General features: G+C 39.6%; 1 protein-coding gene across 2 annotated transcripts in view; it reads left to right on the forward strand.

Moving 5' to 3' along the window:
• The window catches only part of LOC139631761 (cGMP-dependent 3',5'-cyclic phosphodiesterase), a 134282-nt gene extending 116923 nt beyond the window's left edge, over nucleotides 1-17359 (forward strand). Inside the window, exons 14-31 of one of the 2 annotated variants that reach the window (XM_071496272.1) lie at nucleotides 1468-1579; nucleotides 1702-1741; nucleotides 2322-2385; nucleotides 2591-2672; nucleotides 2938-3112; nucleotides 4171-4283; nucleotides 6409-6486; nucleotides 6595-6717; nucleotides 6832-6902; nucleotides 7190-7312; nucleotides 7410-7497; nucleotides 8072-8119; nucleotides 8325-8399; nucleotides 8514-8613; nucleotides 9585-9697; nucleotides 10890-10928; nucleotides 11091-11197; nucleotides 13826-14196. In XM_071496272.1, coding sequence (XP_071352373.1) covers nucleotides 1468-1579; nucleotides 1702-1741; nucleotides 2322-2385; nucleotides 2591-2672; nucleotides 2938-3112; nucleotides 4171-4283; nucleotides 6409-6486; nucleotides 6595-6717; nucleotides 6832-6902; nucleotides 7190-7312; nucleotides 7410-7497; nucleotides 8072-8119; nucleotides 8325-8399; nucleotides 8514-8613; nucleotides 9585-9697; nucleotides 10890-10928; nucleotides 11091-11197; nucleotides 13826-14060 — 1786 coding nt within the window. In that variant the 3' untranslated portion in view covers nucleotides 14061-14196. Of the gene's footprint in view, nucleotides 1-1467; nucleotides 1580-1701; nucleotides 1742-2321; nucleotides 2386-2590; nucleotides 2673-2937; nucleotides 3113-4170; nucleotides 4284-6408; nucleotides 6487-6594; nucleotides 6718-6831; nucleotides 6903-7189; nucleotides 7313-7409; nucleotides 7498-8071; nucleotides 8120-8324; nucleotides 8400-8513; nucleotides 8614-9584; nucleotides 9698-10889; nucleotides 10929-11090; nucleotides 11198-13825 lie in introns of both variants that reach the window. The other variant, XM_071496273.1, reaches the window with a different exon arrangement.
• The last annotated feature ends 1307 nt before the right edge of the window (nucleotides 17360-18666 follow it).

Here is an 18666-nt window from a genome sequence, read left to right on the forward strand (position 1 = left end):
GCAGCAGGATTATGGTCACAACTGTGCGTAAAATGAGATAAATCTCTCGTATGCTTCGAGCTCAGTCATCCAGATTTTAGTGGAGACATACATCTTAAAGACACATCCCCTCATATAATTTGCATATTCATATGCAAAGTTTGCTGGAACTTCTGGCTTCAAAAAAAGTGTAATGTAGCCTCTTACCCACGGCCACAGGTGCATGAAAATGTGTTGTGACACCAGCAACATGTCCATAACTCAGTTTTGGCGCCAGCAGATGAGAACACACACGCGACACACACCATCACAAACATAAGCCGGTTGAGTGTGCACAATAAAAAAAATGCTGATCATATGATAAACCTGCATCCTAAGCAGCGATATAAAAAGTTTTATATACTGTGTGAAAATTGCAACCAACACCACGGCAGAGTCACACAAGACCAAAGAGGGTACACACACATCATAACCTTTTTCTTAAACACCATTTTCTTTGTGGCAAGTGTTTTGTGCTTCTGGTCTTTGAAAATGGTTTTCATTCTAGCTACAAGGACGGAGCTTTATTTTCTTTCTTGAGAGAAAAAAACAGCTACCACTGTTAGTACAGGAAATTATTCTACAGCCTGACTCACAAGACTGAAGACTTTTCTCTTTTCAAAGGGATTTGTACCCCTTGTGGGAAAGTGAACTTAATCACCCTCAAACTAAGATTCCCAGGCCTTTTCCAAGCTTGGTACAAATTCTGCCCCCTTTGCTAGGATTCTCGGGAGTCGAAGCCCAGGGCATGAAAGTGGGGGTACTATAAACTGCTCCAGACAGCAACACAATAATGTGCCACTGCCCTCTGTAGGTAAAGAGAGGTGACTGCAGGCAATTAGTAGCATCTCTGTGGTCACTGCAGATCATTTGATTTATCAATCTTCATTTGCCTGATTAATGCTGTCAAGTTGATTTTAAAGGAGAGTGACAGCTGCATTCAGTACCTGTAGAAAACCAGAGTTTGGTTTAGTTTTTAGTCATTTCCAGTCATTTAAACTTTGCTTAATTTCAGTCTTACATAGGTGTGATGTCATCTGTCTCATAATAATTCAAATTTCCTTTTTTTTACTTTCCTTTCTCTGATTGATCTATAAAATGCAATGATGGAAGAAGTAATGAGAGCAAAAAGGACAAATTTTCCCTCTGAAATACAGTGGGGCAGAAGAATAGATGATGATAAAATGTCAATCTCAATCTTCCAAAGCCCATGATAACGTCCTAAAGGAGCTAGAAACACAGACTTGTGTGCATTGTTCTAGTTAAAAATGGTTAATCTATCACCCCATTCACTGAATTATATGAATAAATGAATTAATTACAGTTTCAGCTCTACTCTCTTAAATGTTTTAGAATCATATTACTCTTAATAGTAACACAAGATGACACAGGATTTGTATAACATTAATATATGATGTGTGTGTGTGTGTGTGTTTGTGTCCACCGCAGACACACAGAGGCAGATGAGCATGCCATCCAGCACTGTTTCTGCTACACTTCGACGGTCCTCACTTCAACTCTGGCCTTTCAGAAAGAGCAGAAACTTAAAGTGGAGTGCCAGGTAGGGCACATGCCCACTCACTCACCCATGCTCAAACTCAAACACACACACTGCGTGCATACATAAAAAAACATGAAGCTGCCTTTTAAAGAGCTTTGCCGGTCCACTGTTTCTCCACATAGGCACTCTTGCAAGTGGCCAAGAATCTATTCACACACTTGGGTAAGTTTTCCCTCCTGTCTGTCTGTCTGCCTGCCTGCCTGTCTGTCTGTCTGTCTGTCTGTCTGTCTGCCTGTCTGTCTCTGTGAAGGAAGAACGTTGTAGGACAATTTGTGTTAATGGCCAGTATCTAAGTGATCACCTAATGAAACGAATGACGCACATAATTGAATGAGATATTACCGACCCTAAAGGTGATTACACCCAGGATCATAACCATAAAATCAAAAGGGCATTAAAAGCGATGCACACTTCCCCCACCCCCTCACCCCATCCCATAATTACACGAAGGCATTTAGATTCTTATCTAACAGTGAGCACCAACAGTAGAATAAGTCACTGATGATTCATCATGATTGCTGCTGCAAAAAATTGATCCACTGGTAGAGCAAATTGCCTGTCATTGTACCAAACCGTTGATTACAAAAGCTCTTATCAGCTTGTACAGCTGATCCACCAGCACTCATGGTGTAATCCCTGTTTGTGTTTATCTGAGCTTTCCTTTCATTTCCTCTCTTTTCCTTTTATTTCCTCGCTCACCCTCTTCTTCTTCTCTCTCTCTCTCTCTCTCTAATTTTTTCAGATGACGTGTCAGTACTGTTACAGGAAATTATAGTGGAGGCCAGGAACCTCAGTGATGCAGAGATGTAAGCCCTCTGATTAATCTTTAAAGGGACGTTTCAGTTTGTGCGTGAAAGAGAGAGCGAGTATGTGTGAATAGACTAGATGTCTTTATATCCAATTGCAAAGGCTATCTTGGCAATTTGTTATTAACCAACGTGCCACATTAATGAAAATTAAATGAAATGCCCTCTGTTACCCCTCCAACTCTGTCACTCTCCGCTCCTCCAGCTGCTCAGTGTTCTTGCTGGACCGTGTCAGTCACGAGCTGGTGGCGAAGGTGTTTGACGGGGGCGTGGTTAGTGATGAAGAGGTACAACTTGCTGCTTGTTTTTTTTTTTTTTACTGTTTTTTTTGACAGTGGAGAACTGACAGAAAATAAAGGCATAGTGAGATGACCATGATCACATGTGATCTATTTTACTCTCTCCACATGTTTCCTCTCTGTCTCTTGTGTTAACCATCATAAAAGCAAAAATAGTTATCAGTAGTTATTGATGGTTTTTAATGACATGAGCAATTGCATGTGTGTGTGCGTGTGTGTGTGTGTGTGTGTGTGCGCGTGCGGGCGAGTGCAGAAGGAGTTTCGTATCCCTGCAGATCAGGGTATTGCCGGCCACGTGGCCACCACTGGTCAGATCCTAAACATAAAGGACGCCTACTCCCATCCTCTCTTCTACCGAGGCGTGGACGACAGCACCGGCTTCAAGACTCGCAACATCCTCTGTTTCCCCATCAAAGACGAGAACAATGGTAACAGTAAACACACACACACACACACACACACACTGCCTTCAACAGTCTATTGCTCAACAAATGTTCAACAGTGTATACACAAATATTCAACTAACAATTACTGAGCAATTCAATCGTTAAGGTTCGGGTCAGCAAAACAGTTGAACTGTTGAATCTCAACAAGTAACCTGTTGAAATGTTACAAGCGCTATTTTGTGACCATTATTGAATTATTCTAGGTGTATTATTATTATTATTAGCATTATTATTATTATTATTAAGATAAAACACCTTCAGCTACTCGTGGGCAGATTGTTGCAGCAGCTGGATGCGTGAAAACAAGAAGCTCACCAAATGTTTTTTCTGTTCTAAGACAATGTGCAGTGTGCAGTTAGCCATGTAGAGTATAATACTGCACTAATAATTCAGTAATCTATAGGCTGCTGATAATGTATTTCTTACACTGTCTGTATTTAGTTTTGTGACATTATTGGTAGAATCTATCTTTCACAAGCTGCATTTCCACACAGGCGCTCTCTCAGAATAGCACAATAGGTTGTTACATCACAGCCTTGAGCCTAAATGACGGTTGCCTCTCCAAAAGTGCATAAAGTGCACTTTGGAAACTGTCTACAGTGTGTTCCATACTTAGAAATTACAGAAAACTCAGACTTTAAATGCGCTCCCTACTTCTTGCTGTATCCAAGCAGATCCTCTGTGATTTGTCTCCATAGAGAAAACTGTCTGAAGCTTAGATTAGGAGTTGAAAATCAGATCTTTTTTATGTGCAATTAGGCTCAGCTCCAGTGTGAAATTAATTTAGGTTAGCAGATTCAATGTCTGTTCTGCACCTCTGACTGTTGCATCTTGTGCCTCATTTTCTCCTCCTTGACTCCCATCTTCCACTTTCCATTTTGCCTCATCACCAACTCTCTCTCTCCTCTGTATCCCTCACTCCTTTTGATCCACAACTCACTGCCCCCCTCAATGTCCCACCCCTTCCTTTCTCACTCCTTTCCTGTCCTCATCTTTGCTTCTGTCCTTTTCTACTTTTCTCTAAATCCCTCTTCCTCTAGAGGTGATCGGGGTGGCTGAGTTGGTGAATAAAATGAACGGGCCCTGGTTCAACCGGTTCGATGAGGATCTGGCCACAGCTTTCTCCATCTACTGTGGTATCAGCATCGCCCATGTAAGTCTCCTCTCCCACTGAAACAAAGTCCTGGGAACTGACTCTCTATAGCCTTGACATTTCCTGGTTCAGTATGTCGAATAGCCACAGAGGTTAGGACATAAAAAATTGTTCTTGGTATATTTATTTATTACAATAAATGCTGTCACCACACAGGTCAACACACTTAATTTGTCCACTTGTTGGTTAGTGTATGGTTCTGTATATATATATATACAGTATATAATATATATATACATACGTACATATATAAAAGAAAGAAGCCAAGCTATAAACCAAGCATATCAAACATGAAGTAAATTAACTACACAACTGCTGGAGAAACATTATTGGTTGAAAACTAATTAACAACTTCTAACAGCTTCTATTACTGTGTTTTATTATCTTCGTTAGCAGCAGCAGCAATGAAAAAGTTTGAAACATTAAAACAGTAAAATGCAGCATTTCTGCAGCTGCACATTCAATAAACAATCCTAAGTGATTAACTCTTGATTTTAAACACAGCTAAAAAATAAAAAGGCAATGTGTAGTAATGTCACCTCTCCATGCAGCTTTATAATCATGAACTGAACTTAACTGCACAGAGAGGAGTAAATGAAAGTACATACAGTGCATCCATCATTAAAGCAGTGTGGTAGATCTGTTGTTAGTGCTGTTGGAAAGATTGGACAGGATCAGTTCAGTGGGAGTGAAATGCTCGGTCAAGGCAGAGTAGAGCAAAGTCTCAAGGGAAATTTAAAGAGATTGGGTCTGTGATGGGTCTGAGTGGCTTTATAGTGTAGATCATAGGCATCGTATGGATGCTGCAAACCCATTAACACACATTCAGCTGAACTGCTGTACATTGCACACAAAGACAACAAAGGAGATGATGATGTTTGTGATGATAATGACGGTCGTAAACAGCAGAGGTAGGGGACTGCGCTGTAGTTGTGTTGTCATCTTCCAGAGCTTTGACAGATCTTGCAAAAGATTGTGGTGAGATTGATTTCTAAACACACAATATGTATAATCTCAGATAAATGTGTGTTTTGAATTTGCTGTAAAGCAGGTTTTTCAAAATGCAACGATGAAAACTTTGTCAGTATGTTTGTCATCTTTATTGCAGCCCTGTTCGCCTTCTACCAGGACACAGTGGAAACATTGATTAAAATTGATTCACTCTGTGTGACTGGATTGATTTCTCTTGCCTCTAACTGTGCCCTCGGGCAGTCATGCAATTCATTTGAGGAATTTAATGGATTTAAAAATGAATTAAATCAATAATTGACTGCTATAGTTTATTAACTGATAATTACATGTTTACAACAGATTCACATAATATGCCATAAAAAAGCACAGTAATGGAAACTGTGGAAGGAAACAAACAAACAAACAAACAAACAAACAAACACACAGTATAGCTGTGATATTTTGTTCGGCATTTCTGATTCACTGTCATATGAAGTAGCTTCTGACCTTTGAATGACTGCAGGTACTCAACAGTGTATCTACAAAGTATAAAGATATTTGATTGGAAAAATAATTGCATTCTAGGCAGTTTATTAATCATTTAAACATGATCCAATTCATTATTTATCAATGCTCACGCTGTATCATGGTGTACATTATTCTGTGGGTTGTAAAAAAAACAATTCCCTCATGTCCTGAAATGTAAGCAGCATTCAGCTGTTAATCATAAATCTCTGTCTTGCCATTTGAAGATGCACACATAGACAAATACACACACACACACACACACACACACACACAGAAGCATGTGACAAAGTAGATTAACATGAAAGGCAGAAATTGGTTCAGCCGGATGATCTATAATCAGTGGGAGACAAAGTTTGTGTCCGGTGCTTCCAATTTCCTGATGATATTGTTAGAAACATTTGACTTTACTTTAAATGCAGGCTTTTCTGGGCACAGTTTCAGCCTCCCAACTGTTTCTGCCAACATCCACATAAAGAAGAAGAAGAGAGATAAAGAAAATTTTAGATTATATTCATGCCTCAGTTGCTTCCTCTACTACTGGTGCTGTAACTAAACTGCACATCATATTGTAGCCAGGTTTCTGTGACAATAATAACTAAATTGCTGATTCGTGACAGTACAGTGTGACTGATGTTTGTTTCTCTAGTCTCTGCTCTACAAGAAGGTCCATGAAGCTCAGTTCAGGTCCCACCTGGCCAATGAAATGATGATGTACCACATGAAGGTAAAATCACCTTGATGCGTCTCACTCTCTCTCCCACGCAGACACAATGTATTTTCTGATACAGTCAATATCATTTACTCGGGATGATTCAGTATCTGTCTGTTGCAGGTTTCAGAGGAAGAAGTGTCCAAGCTGCTGGTGACGGGGATTGAACCAGTGAAGGAGATCCACCCCTGCTTCGCTGAGTTCACGTACACACCTCGCTCCCTGCCCGATGACACCACACCCATGGTGAGGAAAAAGGGAAAGAAGAGAGAGACAGGGGGAGATTAGTGACACAGCGTGAATGAGGAGGAAACAGAGAAAGATAACTGATGTAACCTATCCTGTTGTGTGTGTCTGCAGTGCGTCCTCAGCATGTTTGAAGATATGGGTTTCATCAACACATACAAGATTGACCTGCACACTCTCGCCAGGTCTGAAAACACCAGCAGTTCATGTACTGAACGCCTGTGTGTATGTGTGTGTCCACATTGATAAATTGATGTTTTCATTTTTCATTTTTCCAAGCTATGATTTAAGAAATATCCAGTCTTTTTTTGGTTGCTTTGTAGTGTCTTGTAATAGTGATTTTTCTATTTATCTATTTTTTTTATTGAGCTGTCAGTCAACTAGGAGACCAGATAGGCAGTGGCTTCATACTACATGTATCACTGGCAATGCTGAGATGTAGACCATAATTTAACTGCTGCTTCGGTGTCAGGTTCTGCCTGATGGTGAAGAAAGGCTACAGAGACCCTCCCTACCACAACTGGATGCACGCCTTCTCTGTCTCACACTTCTGCTACCTGCTCTACCAAAACCTAGGGCTGTCCAACTACCTCGAGTGAGTATACCACTCTTCAACACTTCATAAGATATAATTTCAGCATTGTTTATGTCGCTGAAATTATCTCACTTTGCCCGCTTTCTTCTTCTTTTAGGGATATAGAGATTTTAGCTCTCTTTGTCTCCTGTATGTGCCACGACCTGGACCACCGTGGCACCAACAATTCTTTCCAGGTCGCCTCTGTGAGTGCATAAATGATGTTTCTGCTTCGGTGTGAATGAAGCGTCAGGAGTGATACAAAGTGAAAAACGGTGGAACACGGCATAGAATAAGAACATTAATCTTCCTGAGCACGTAGAGCGCAGTAGAGCAGCACTTCACTGTCAATTTAAAAATGCAGACAAAAAATTGACTTTTAGATGAAGCACGTCAACAAGAGCCAGGCTCTGGGTGTTTTTCTGTAACATCAGTGTGTGGTTGTATCTCTGTGCCTGTGAATGTGCCCCACTGAGACACTAGATGTCATTGTGATTAGGAGCATGTCGCTCTGTTCCACTCTAATCATGCATAACCCTCCAGCACTGAAATGACACACACACATTATCAACTGTCATTATGCAGCAAAGGTCACTCATCATTTTATCAGAGCTTTATCAGCTCTGTTATAATTTATATTTCAAACCTCATGTTCAAGCTGACAAGCACAGTTAAAAAGCAGTCAGTGTATTTTATTGAAGGATTATGTTTCATTTGAATCAATACAACGTGTACACTGAAGGGATTGTCTTTCATTTGTCTGTCTGTTCCTATTTTCAGCAATCTGTGCTGGCTGCACTCTACAGCTCAGAGGGATCTGTGATGGAGGTAAACTCACAGCCAGTTACATTTTTCTCTGGTTACACTGGTTTGTTCCTAGTCTCCAAGAGCTACCAATATTGTTGTGTTCCAGTGCGACATCTAGTGGTCAAAATCAAACTTTAATTCTTTGTAGCAGTGGGGGGCATGTAAATTGGCTCCACATTACTTCCGAAACAACCGTTTTCCCATCATGTTTTATTTGCCATGACAGAGGCATCACTTCGCCCAGGCCATCGCCATTCTGAACACTCATGGTTGCAACATCTTTGAGAACTTCTCCAGGAAGGTGAGATATAAAATCTGACATTCACACATTGCAAATGTCTCTCATTCCTCTTTCGGGCCATATTCTGCTGTCACTGTGTGTGCAAGCTAAAGTTATTATTCATGTGTTTTTTAGGACTACGGGCGCATGCTGGATTTGATGAGAGACATCATTCTGGCGACAGACCTGGCTCACCACCTTCGCATTTTCAAGGACTTGCAGAAGATGGCTGATGGTACGCCACAGTAGTTCAGTATGCACAGCCACATCTCTACCTTTGCTTTTCACTCACAGCCACAAACAGCAAAAGAAGGATTTGTTCAGATGCATTATACAACATACTGTTTATATATATATATATATATATATATATATATATATGCATCTCATATATATATATATATATATACACACACACACACACACACACACACACACAAACACATCAATTTCCTCTGCTGAAAAGGAGCCGTACCTTCTTGGCATTCTGACTCTAAACTTTCATTCCATGTCTTCTTTTGCAGGAGATCTGAGAGCAAACTTGTAGTATTCACCACTGACATTCTTTAAAATCCTCTACGTATTATGGACGAATTACCCTTTTGAGGAGACAGATGCTTACTGCACTCTTATGTAATATAATTGGCTTTAACCCTCTGGCCAGTAGTTTGTTACGCCTGAATGCAGCCAATTATAAGTCATCCTGAGTGGCTGCCTCCTCAGTAGAATCCATTCTTAGTTGTTAAAGCAATTCAAGGACATTAAAAACCTTGAAATGAGTTGCAACTTTCTCACACCACAGATTGTATAACTTGTCGATCATGGACTAAAATAGTTGAATCAAACAGGCAGTGGAGATATACAGAGGCAAGGTGCCATTTAAACATCTCTTACCAAATGTCGATAAATCTCTCAACCACATCTAAATGTGGTTGTCTATTCTCATTATCTAACAAGACATGGCAGCTCAGCATTTTTAATAACGGGATGCTAAAATGCAATGAGTTTAAAAAAATATATATTTGTAAGTCAAATGTTTCAACCTATTCAACCAGAAATTTTATGCCAGTGTGAAATTTTTGTCAGGTGATTTTACAATTTTACTTTTCTTACATCTTCACAACACTGACATCTGATTTACTGCCAACATAACTTAACATAAAATGCGGCTTAGATAGAATCATTTTTCGCATCTGTGTGTTTCAGACGGTTACAATCCAAAAAGCCGTACCCACCGCTCCATGCTGCTGTGCCTGTTGATGACGTCATGTGACCTGTCAGACCAAACCAAGGGCTGGAAAACCACACGCAAGATTGCTGTCAGTTGAAGTCCATACCCGTGTCTGTGTCAAAATGTGTTTGTTTTTTTTAAACATGGACAAGATGATTTGACAAATACATTGATTTAGCACCACATTAGGGAATATTCAGGTTTACATTTAAGCAATTACATAGCAGTACATGAATCACCCCACAGTTATTTAGGTCATACATACTCTTGCGAATGGCCTCATATGGGGTTGTACACCTTTACACTGTAGTATATTCATTCGTGCAAATGTGTCTTGTTTGAATAATTACCCAAGTAATGTCAACAGTTGTTCATACTAATACTTAGTAATTAGTGTGGAACAAGTTGCGGAAGTGTAGTTGTGGTAGTAGTGGTAATTATAGTGGTCTAATACATTTTTGGCATTAAAAACAGCTTGACTGTTAAAAACAGATTGACTCATTTCCAGGACAATAAAGATAATGAGATGCAAAGCTGTACAGTAGACAGCATTTCAGACTATATTCCATGATATTCTATTCTGTGAAACTGCAGTCCATTTTAGGATTATGTTTAATCTTGGTCTGTCCCCTTTTAGAAACCAAACACCTGACCCTTGTCCTAAATCCAACTCCATAAATCTGCAAATACCAGACACCTACAGCAAATGCATTTCTGTTTAATGCAGAGGAAGAAATTATTCTACAATGTCTGGTTTTTATTGGTCTCAGTTGGTACATCATTTTCTCACAGACCAGAATATGCATGAGGATTAATGAAAAACAGCAATTGTGCCAAATATTGAACTGTAATAAAGGGGGTGATGGTAATTTATCTTAGATAATCCAGTTACAGTCATGTTTGCAAATATGAGAAATTCTCTCCCAAAGCTAAAAAAACCCAGACTGTGGTACACCAGGTTTGCATTGAATATCGTTTTATTGTATCGTACGTTATTACATAGTACCTTGAAATATCCCATTTTAAATTTAAAAATTGGTTTTTGTTCATGTTTAAATTAAATGAAAATGTAAACTTCTAAACGAAATGTTAGTTTGCCCCAAAAAAGATTTCATGATAGAGTTTATACCTCAGTCAATAAGGAAATATGAACAGGAGTCTGTTTGTATTTGCTGTGACATCATATAAATGGAAGTTGTATTTTAAGAGGAACTTAATCAGTGTCACTGTGACTATGAAACCATATCACCAATAACAGATGTCTGCCTCTGTGTCCACAGGAGCTGATTTATAAAGAGTTCTTCTCTCAAGGAGATCTGGTATGTGTCAGAGTGTCTGGTTGTTAAATGACATGTGAAATTATATAGCAAGTGGCTGAGGTGTGTGTCATTTTACACAATAGTGAGTTCATTATTCATGTCTGTCTCTACTGTGTGCGTGTGTGTGTGTGTGTGTGTGTGTGTGTGTGTGTGTGTGTGCAGGAAAAAGCCATGGGGAACAGGCCGAGCGAGATGATGGACAGAGAAAAAGCGTACATCCCAGAACTACAGATAAGCTTCATGGAACATATCGCCATGCCCATCTACAAGTGCGTACAAAAAACTAAAAGTTTACATCCTAACTACCCAGATCACTTTAAACATAAATATTACCTTGTGTTAGCTTTAGGACTTACTTCAGTCCCCACATTACAAGTACTGAACACTGGGTGAGAAATATCATTTTGAATATTGCTGCCAAGCAGAAAATAGTCATGCAGAAATCTCCTCCCTGTGTTCAACACAAAATTATATACAAAATTTTGCTTTGGTACATTATATTTTGTTCTTCATTTAACAAAGCTGCTCTAATTACTGTATTTATAACAACAATGGATTAAATTACCCATTGCAATGTGAAAGGAGTCACTCTAAGTGACAAACCCAGAGAAAATAATCACCCACTTCTGCAGTTTCCCTCAGCTATATGGAGCATTTTAGCATCTTTCAGCTCATTGTTTTTGTTTGCGGGGCCACTGTTTTGGTTCATTCTCACCTGTTTTCAGTGAAAACTCTGTAAGAACCTGTTGCAGACTCAGCACCAAATGACGGACAGACAGTGGAGCGTTTAGCATCTCAAGAGCCAGAAATTTCCCTCAGGAGCTGGTGGAGAGAAAAAACTGCTAAAATAAGAGTGATTATTCTTCTAGACACAAACATGACTCCAAATAAATGCTAATGCTGCTAGATGTGTAAATAAGCATCGATTGCTTATGCTAACACTTATAAGCTGGTCATATATCAAAGCTGTCTTTACAGTTTGTTCAGCTGCCGCGAAGTCGCCAAAAAAATTGAGATTGCAGGTTTCACAAAATGAAATGCTGTGTAAAAAGAAGACACCATGTAACACAACTGAAAAGAAGACATGCAATATACAGCCGTCCTCAAAATTATTCATACCCTTGTTAATTTTGTGATTTTTTATTTTTGCGATGAAACTAATGCATTTTTGTCAAGTTTGTTTATGAATTATATGTGACCAACAAGTGAAAGAACGACAACAATACACAATTCAAGAAACTCTTAAATTCATGGGTATTTTATTGTCGGATTACCAAAAAATGCCATGTTCAAAATTATTCATACCCCTGGCAATATCTCAACAAAAATGTCCCAAATGTGTTCATCTTTGTCCCAAAGTTATTTCATGATGTCTCATTGGAATGAATACCTTTTTTGTTGACCAAATGTTAAACAAGGTTAAAAAAATAGCATCTTTCCAGAAGAGTATAAATAGTGGGAAAGTGTTCAGGTCATTGTTAATCTCTGGTCATCATGGTAAAGAAGAAGGAGCTCAGTGAGGACCTGCGTCAGCGTCTTGTGCAGGCCCACAGTGAAGGAAAGGGTTACAAGGCCATTTCCAAGCAGTATGGTGTCCCTGTCTCAACCGTCCAGAGCATCATCAACAAGCACAAGAGGTTCAACACTGTCAAAAACCTCAGTGGGCGTGGCCGAAAGTGTAAGGTGTCCCCCAAACTTGCCAGGAGAATCTGCCGAGAGGTCAACACCAACCCACGGACCACAACCAAGGCCCTAATTCAAACCCTTGAGCAGACAGGGACAAAGGTGTCACGGTCCACCATTGAGCGAGTTTTGCACAGAGGAGGTCTCCATGGACGTAAACCTCGGAAGACGCCGCTGCTCAGGAAAAAACATCTGGTAGCTCGCCTGGCCTTTTGTAGAGGTCATCTGAAGCAAGATCCCAGCTTTTGGTCAACCATCCTGTGGTCTGATGAGACAAAACTGGAGTTATTTGGCCATATGGATACCCAGTATGTCTGGAGGAAGAAAGGAGAAGCCTATAGACCAAAGAACACTGTGCCCACTGTCAAGTATGGTGGTGGAAGCATAATGCTGTGGGGATGTTTCTCTTCCAGTGGCACAGGCAATCTCGTCAAGGTCCAAGGTATCATGAAAAAGGAGGATTATATCAGGATACTTGATGAAAATGTCAAGGAATCTGCTGAAAAACTCAAGCTTGGCCAAAACTGGATGTACCAGCAAGACAATGATCCTAAACACACCGCCAAGGTAGTCAAGAAATGGTTCAAGGACAATGACATCAGTGTCCTGGAATGGCCAAGTCAAAGTCCTGACCTCAATCCAATTTAGAATTTGTGGCATCACTTGAAGACCAGAGTGATGGCGAGGAAACCAACCAACCTGACCCAGCTTGAGGCATTCGCCAAGGAAGAGTGGGCCAACATCCCACAGGAGACGTGCAAGAAGCTTGTGGACACGTACAAGAATCGTCTGGAAGCAGTCATAAAGAATAAAGGCTATGCCATTGACTATTAAATAAAGACGATGGACTAGGGTATGAATAATTTTGAACATGGCATTTTTTTTGGACTCCGTTAATAAAATACCCCAGAAATGATTTTTTAAAATTATTTTATATTGTTGTCATTCTTTCAATTGTTGGTCACATGAAGCTAAAACACAAATTTGAAAACAAGCATTTATTTCATCACTAAATGAAAAAAATCACAAGAATCAGCAAGGGTATGAATAATTTTGAGGACGACTGTATAAGCAATCAAAAGAATATGTAATTAAATTACCATTTACACCTTTTTGTATGGGACTAACGTGCAGTAGTCATGTGGATGCCTCTCTTCACAAAGTCTTACAATAACAGAAAGCTCATGCGCCACTATTGTTCTCTGTCCTTTTAGGCTGCTATCTGAACTGTTACCTGGGGCCACTGAGCTGTATGAGAGAGTGGCGGCAAATCGGGAGCAGTGGACCAAAGTGTCCCACAAGTTCACCATCCGTGGGTTGCCTAGCAACAACAGCCTAGACTTCCTGGACCAGGAATATGAGCTGCTGCAGTCCCAGGGTGCTTTTGGGAGCGACGACCACTGCCTCAATGGTTGCCTTGACGATGCAGAGGGAGGGAGGGGTCAGTGACGACAGCAGACTGCCAACAGTTTCCTGAAGTTTTCTGTGGTCCAATAAGAGGCTGAGGATACCTTTTTAGTGACCTAAGAGGGAGGGGTCTCGCTGCTGTCAGTCACTTAGAAGCTTAGTAAGCCATGCAGAATGGACAGGACAAAGTTTCAAACCAGTTGGATCAGACAAGTGATTTGAAACAAGTGGATCCATCTGAGCCGGTTCAGTGATTAGATGCTACTTGTTGCTTGTGTCTCCAGTTCAGGAAAGCAGAAGGTGGTGACTTTATCTTTTTTCAGCGGCTATGTTGGAAAAAAAAGTTCATTCATACAGTACTGATCCTGATTAAGATTGTAAAAACACACACACACACACACACTGACACGCATATGTACATGCACATGCCATTTAGACACACATGACAGAGAAAAAACTATTCATTGTTATGGAAAAAGACTACTTCAACATGTGACAGTGAGATAAAGTGCTATACTTTCTGTAAAATGTCATAATAGCTTACATTGATTTCAGTGGCTCAGCTTTGTCCACACACAAGCAGCTGCCATACTGTAGTCCTTCACCTGATGCTTAAGAATGCATGCTGTATGGACACCTCATGTATTATTCCTTTTATCTGGGTCAGTGTTGATTTCTCCATGGCTAAGAAATTAATGCAGTCCATTTTTATACCACCAGAACAGATTTTTCTATTCAGCTTTTTGAAGTATATTTAATTAATTCATGATCATGAAGTTGCACAATGGAGATTTGTTCATTTGCTTAGACAACATTTTAACCCTCATGTGTACTGATTTACTTTTCCTTTTTTGGGTTGCTTCAAGGACAATTTGACAATCACTGCTCAATGACAGAGTCACAGATCCCTGGCCATGACACCTCGCTCCACACATTAAACATTAAAAACATAGACCCCTCATTTTAAACCTACCCTCAGCATCACTTCCACTCCCATGCACCTTTTACACTTTCTTTTATTTTCTAGTTTACTGATCTCCTCATTAAACCACTTTAGATAGAGAGCAACTGAAGCCCTTTAAAAGATCCATCTCATATGTTGGTGTAAATGTGCCAGAGTAGAGTGTGTTATATGGAGTGTGTCATTGGGTGTGTCATATGGATCTGCCTTATTGCGCATCTTTGCTGCCTTTCTTAGAGCTTTTAATATATGAAAAATGAAATAAAGCGTCTGTTTAGTATGTATGTTGTACATTTGTCATAGACATAGTTTGAGTATCAATGTGTTGACTGAATGATTACCATGCTCAGAAGATGTATATTTGTGAAATAACTGTGTGAAGACCTCAGATGTCATGTCATTTCACTTCTTTCCATTCTAAGTTATGTAAACAGCCACAAGTGGATATTTGGCAGACACAACAGCATTTTTTCAGTTGTCAGTGCACTAAAAATTGTTCTCAAGAAGGGACTAGAGATGTAGCCATCACAGAAATGACTCTTTCCTGAAAGCATCAACAGTTCACTATTGCTGCACTCCAGAGGAAAACTTAGAGTTAAGGTCTCAGATTGTGCCTCGTAGGAAACCTGACATTTTGGTGCCATGGTTTTGTGTTACAATATTCCATATTCAGTTTCAATATTGTACAATGTTATAAATAGGAAATGCTGCAGAGTTATGGTAAGATAACCACACAAAGGTTACACAAAGAGAAACTTCTGTAATGGACACCACTGCATGTAGGCAGTGTGGAGAGGTGAGAGTTGGTGAGCGAATGAGTGGATGGACGTGTGGGTGAGTAGATGAGAGAGAGAGAGAGAAGGAGAGAGAGAGAGAGAGGGCTGGAGGTAGTCAGTTGAAAAAAATCAAGAGGGAAATGTTTAGTAGAAGCGAACATTTATCCTTTTCTTTATAGAGCTGCTATTGAAAGAGATGAAGCAGACAAAAACCTCAAGTGATCTGCAAGAATTTCTTAAAATATCTCCCCTTTTATGCAGCCCTGATAATGCTTGTGAAGGTAGATGAAAGGCAAAATATTGCAATCATAGGATTTAAATATATAATTTTTCTTTGAAGGAGTCTCATGAGGGTGCATTAGGGAGGAAGGTTAATTGGTTAGCAAAGTGGTTTGATGTATGTGTTATATCTACACTGGGAAATGCATTAGCGGGATTGGATAATTCAGTTTGATCTGACTTTGTTTGCTACATGGTCTGAACATTTTTTACTAAAAAGTTTTTAAAAGGCATAAAGATGTTTTTGTAGAAGAGCCACTCTCGCTCTCTCTCTCTCTTTCTCAAGCTCTTTCTCTCACATGTGGTTTCCCATTTCTGTTATTTTTAAACCACTGTTTCATACGTACCTGCCTTTTTCACGTGCAATATGAAGTGTCTGCCTCTGTGATGTTGCATAGATTCCTATGTAAATAGCTATGACTCTTGTTAAATTATTACTTTAGGTCTGGGTTTCCAAAGGCGTTTAAGAGTTAGATCATGATGTTTCCATTGAAAAAAAAACACAACTGACTGCTTGCTTCTCTCAATTCTTTTGAGAGGCCAGGCTAAGGTCAGTTTTCTATACTGAGTGTGTACCTGTCCCTTCATGTTTGTTTTTTGAAAGTCAGGGCTAAATGTGCCAAGCAAACATTTTCTACTTCCTGGCTAAGCTGCAAACTGAAAAATGGAAAAATAATTTTTTGTTCTCTAACGTTGGCATGTCGACGAGGGCTGTCTTCATATAAAACTTTTCTGTTACATCATGACCAGGTCAGAAATTGCAGCTCATCCAGGAAGCATGAACCCAGTCTATTTCCCATCATCACAGAGCAGCAGGACTCTAACCTGTGATGTAGTGTCATTGTAATGATCACCTGTGACATAATTGTTAAAAGTGGCAAAAATATAATTGCTGTAAATATCAAAGTTTTAAAAGAAAATGTTACTTGATTGTCTGTCATTATTACAATGGGAAGTATTTTAATTCTGTAATGTATTTAAAGTGGTTGCATCCTGTTCTCTTTTTTTCATGCCATTTTTGAACAACCCCACGCTTAGACGATTAGACAGAGGGGATGAAAGAAAACTATATGTGTGTTCAGGATATACATATTCTCCCACAAAGAAGAACCCAGACGAATCTGAAATGTATAAATAATGCTTATACTGAGGACTAAATACAGTCATCTGTTGATTATTTGTTTTGTTGAGTTCTGAGTGCTGGTGGTTTTGTTCTTCTTCAGATGTAATGAATAAGGACATTTTTGACAAGAAGACAAATGGGTGAAATTTTGGTTTTTTTTTTTGGTTTTTTTTCTTTCTTGGAATAAAGCTGGTGAAAGGCTTCTTGGCTGATGTCTCTAAAAGTGCACAACAGACCATACAGGATATTATAGCTTCACCATACTGTAATATTATTTCACCAGGAAGGTGTACTTGGTTGCCTGGAGTTGTGCGTTTGGATCAGATGACACTAGGGCTCTGTGACATAGATTTAGTCATCACAGTGGCATCCCTGTTGATCCTGTTGGCCCATCCACTGTTGGCCCATATACTGATACTGTATGGCCAGATTAACACATATACTGACTCCTCCCTCAAACAGTCAGCTTTATCTCCCCTCTACATTCTGCATGCATTCGAAGTAAAATTATCACAAGTTCTTTGTGCAATATCTGAAGCTTTTATTAGGTGAAGACTCCAAAACCGAACCAACTGATGTCAAATTTAATTAAACAGAAATTATTTTTTTAATATGAATCATTTAAGAATTTGACAAGGGTCCCTTTATTGAATTTTTACCTGATACTGTGCCTAAAATTATGCCTGGTTCCAGATATATCCGGATTCAATCAAATTGTCCTGTACCAATTGAAATAACACTATTGGTACAAGTCATCTAAGGTAGGAAAGCATTAAATCTGACATCCAGTTCATGTAAGTAAAGAATCTGAGTACTTCTTGTACTTCTTCCACCACTGAAAAATCACTTTCAAAATAGTAGCCTACATACACTCAAACAAACACTCTAATGTCAAAACTCTCTGCTGAAGTTATTGTAAGGTCAGTGGTGGAATGTAACTAAGTACATTTACACAACTAGATCAGGGTTGGTCCCACATTAAGGTTTGGACCCCCGAAACCAGTTAAATACAAACAGCTGGGGGAGTTGAAATATTTCCTTCTTACCTGTTACTGTAAATATTACAATATGTTTCCCATGCCTGAAAAAATCTTGCAGTAAGATTTCAGACACCCCTTCAGTGGACCATACCATTCCTTGATGTTAGTTGAACTTGGCCTCTACCACTTTCACTCCATTAGTGGTTCACAGGGGTTAAATTGGTCCGGGGCCCGTCAGAGTTGAGCTCCGTCTCCTTCAATGACATAACATCACATCACACTTGTATTTTTTTTATCTCCCAGAAAAGCTAATAGTGTATTAGTAGCTTATACAGTCTCCAATGGTGCAAGTAGCACAACTGGACACATGGTAAAAATACTTTTGCTCAGTGGTAAGTTTATGGTCGCTGACAGCGCACAGACAGACGAGACAGACAATATCCACAAATCTCTTATTGCAGGTGTGTGAGCCACCCCCCCAGAAAAAGTCGCCCCTACTGAATTCACACTTTGAACTAGGCTACTTTAT

Source organism: Trachinotus anak, unplaced genomic scaffold, assembly GCF_046630095.1.
Source record: "Trachinotus anak isolate AG129_WGS33_773 ecotype Australia unplaced genomic scaffold, CSIRO_AGI_Tana_v1 ptg000014l, whole genome shotgun sequence".
In the NCBI taxonomy this organism is placed as follows: Eukaryota; Metazoa; Chordata; class Actinopteri; order Carangiformes; family Carangidae; genus Trachinotus; species Trachinotus anak.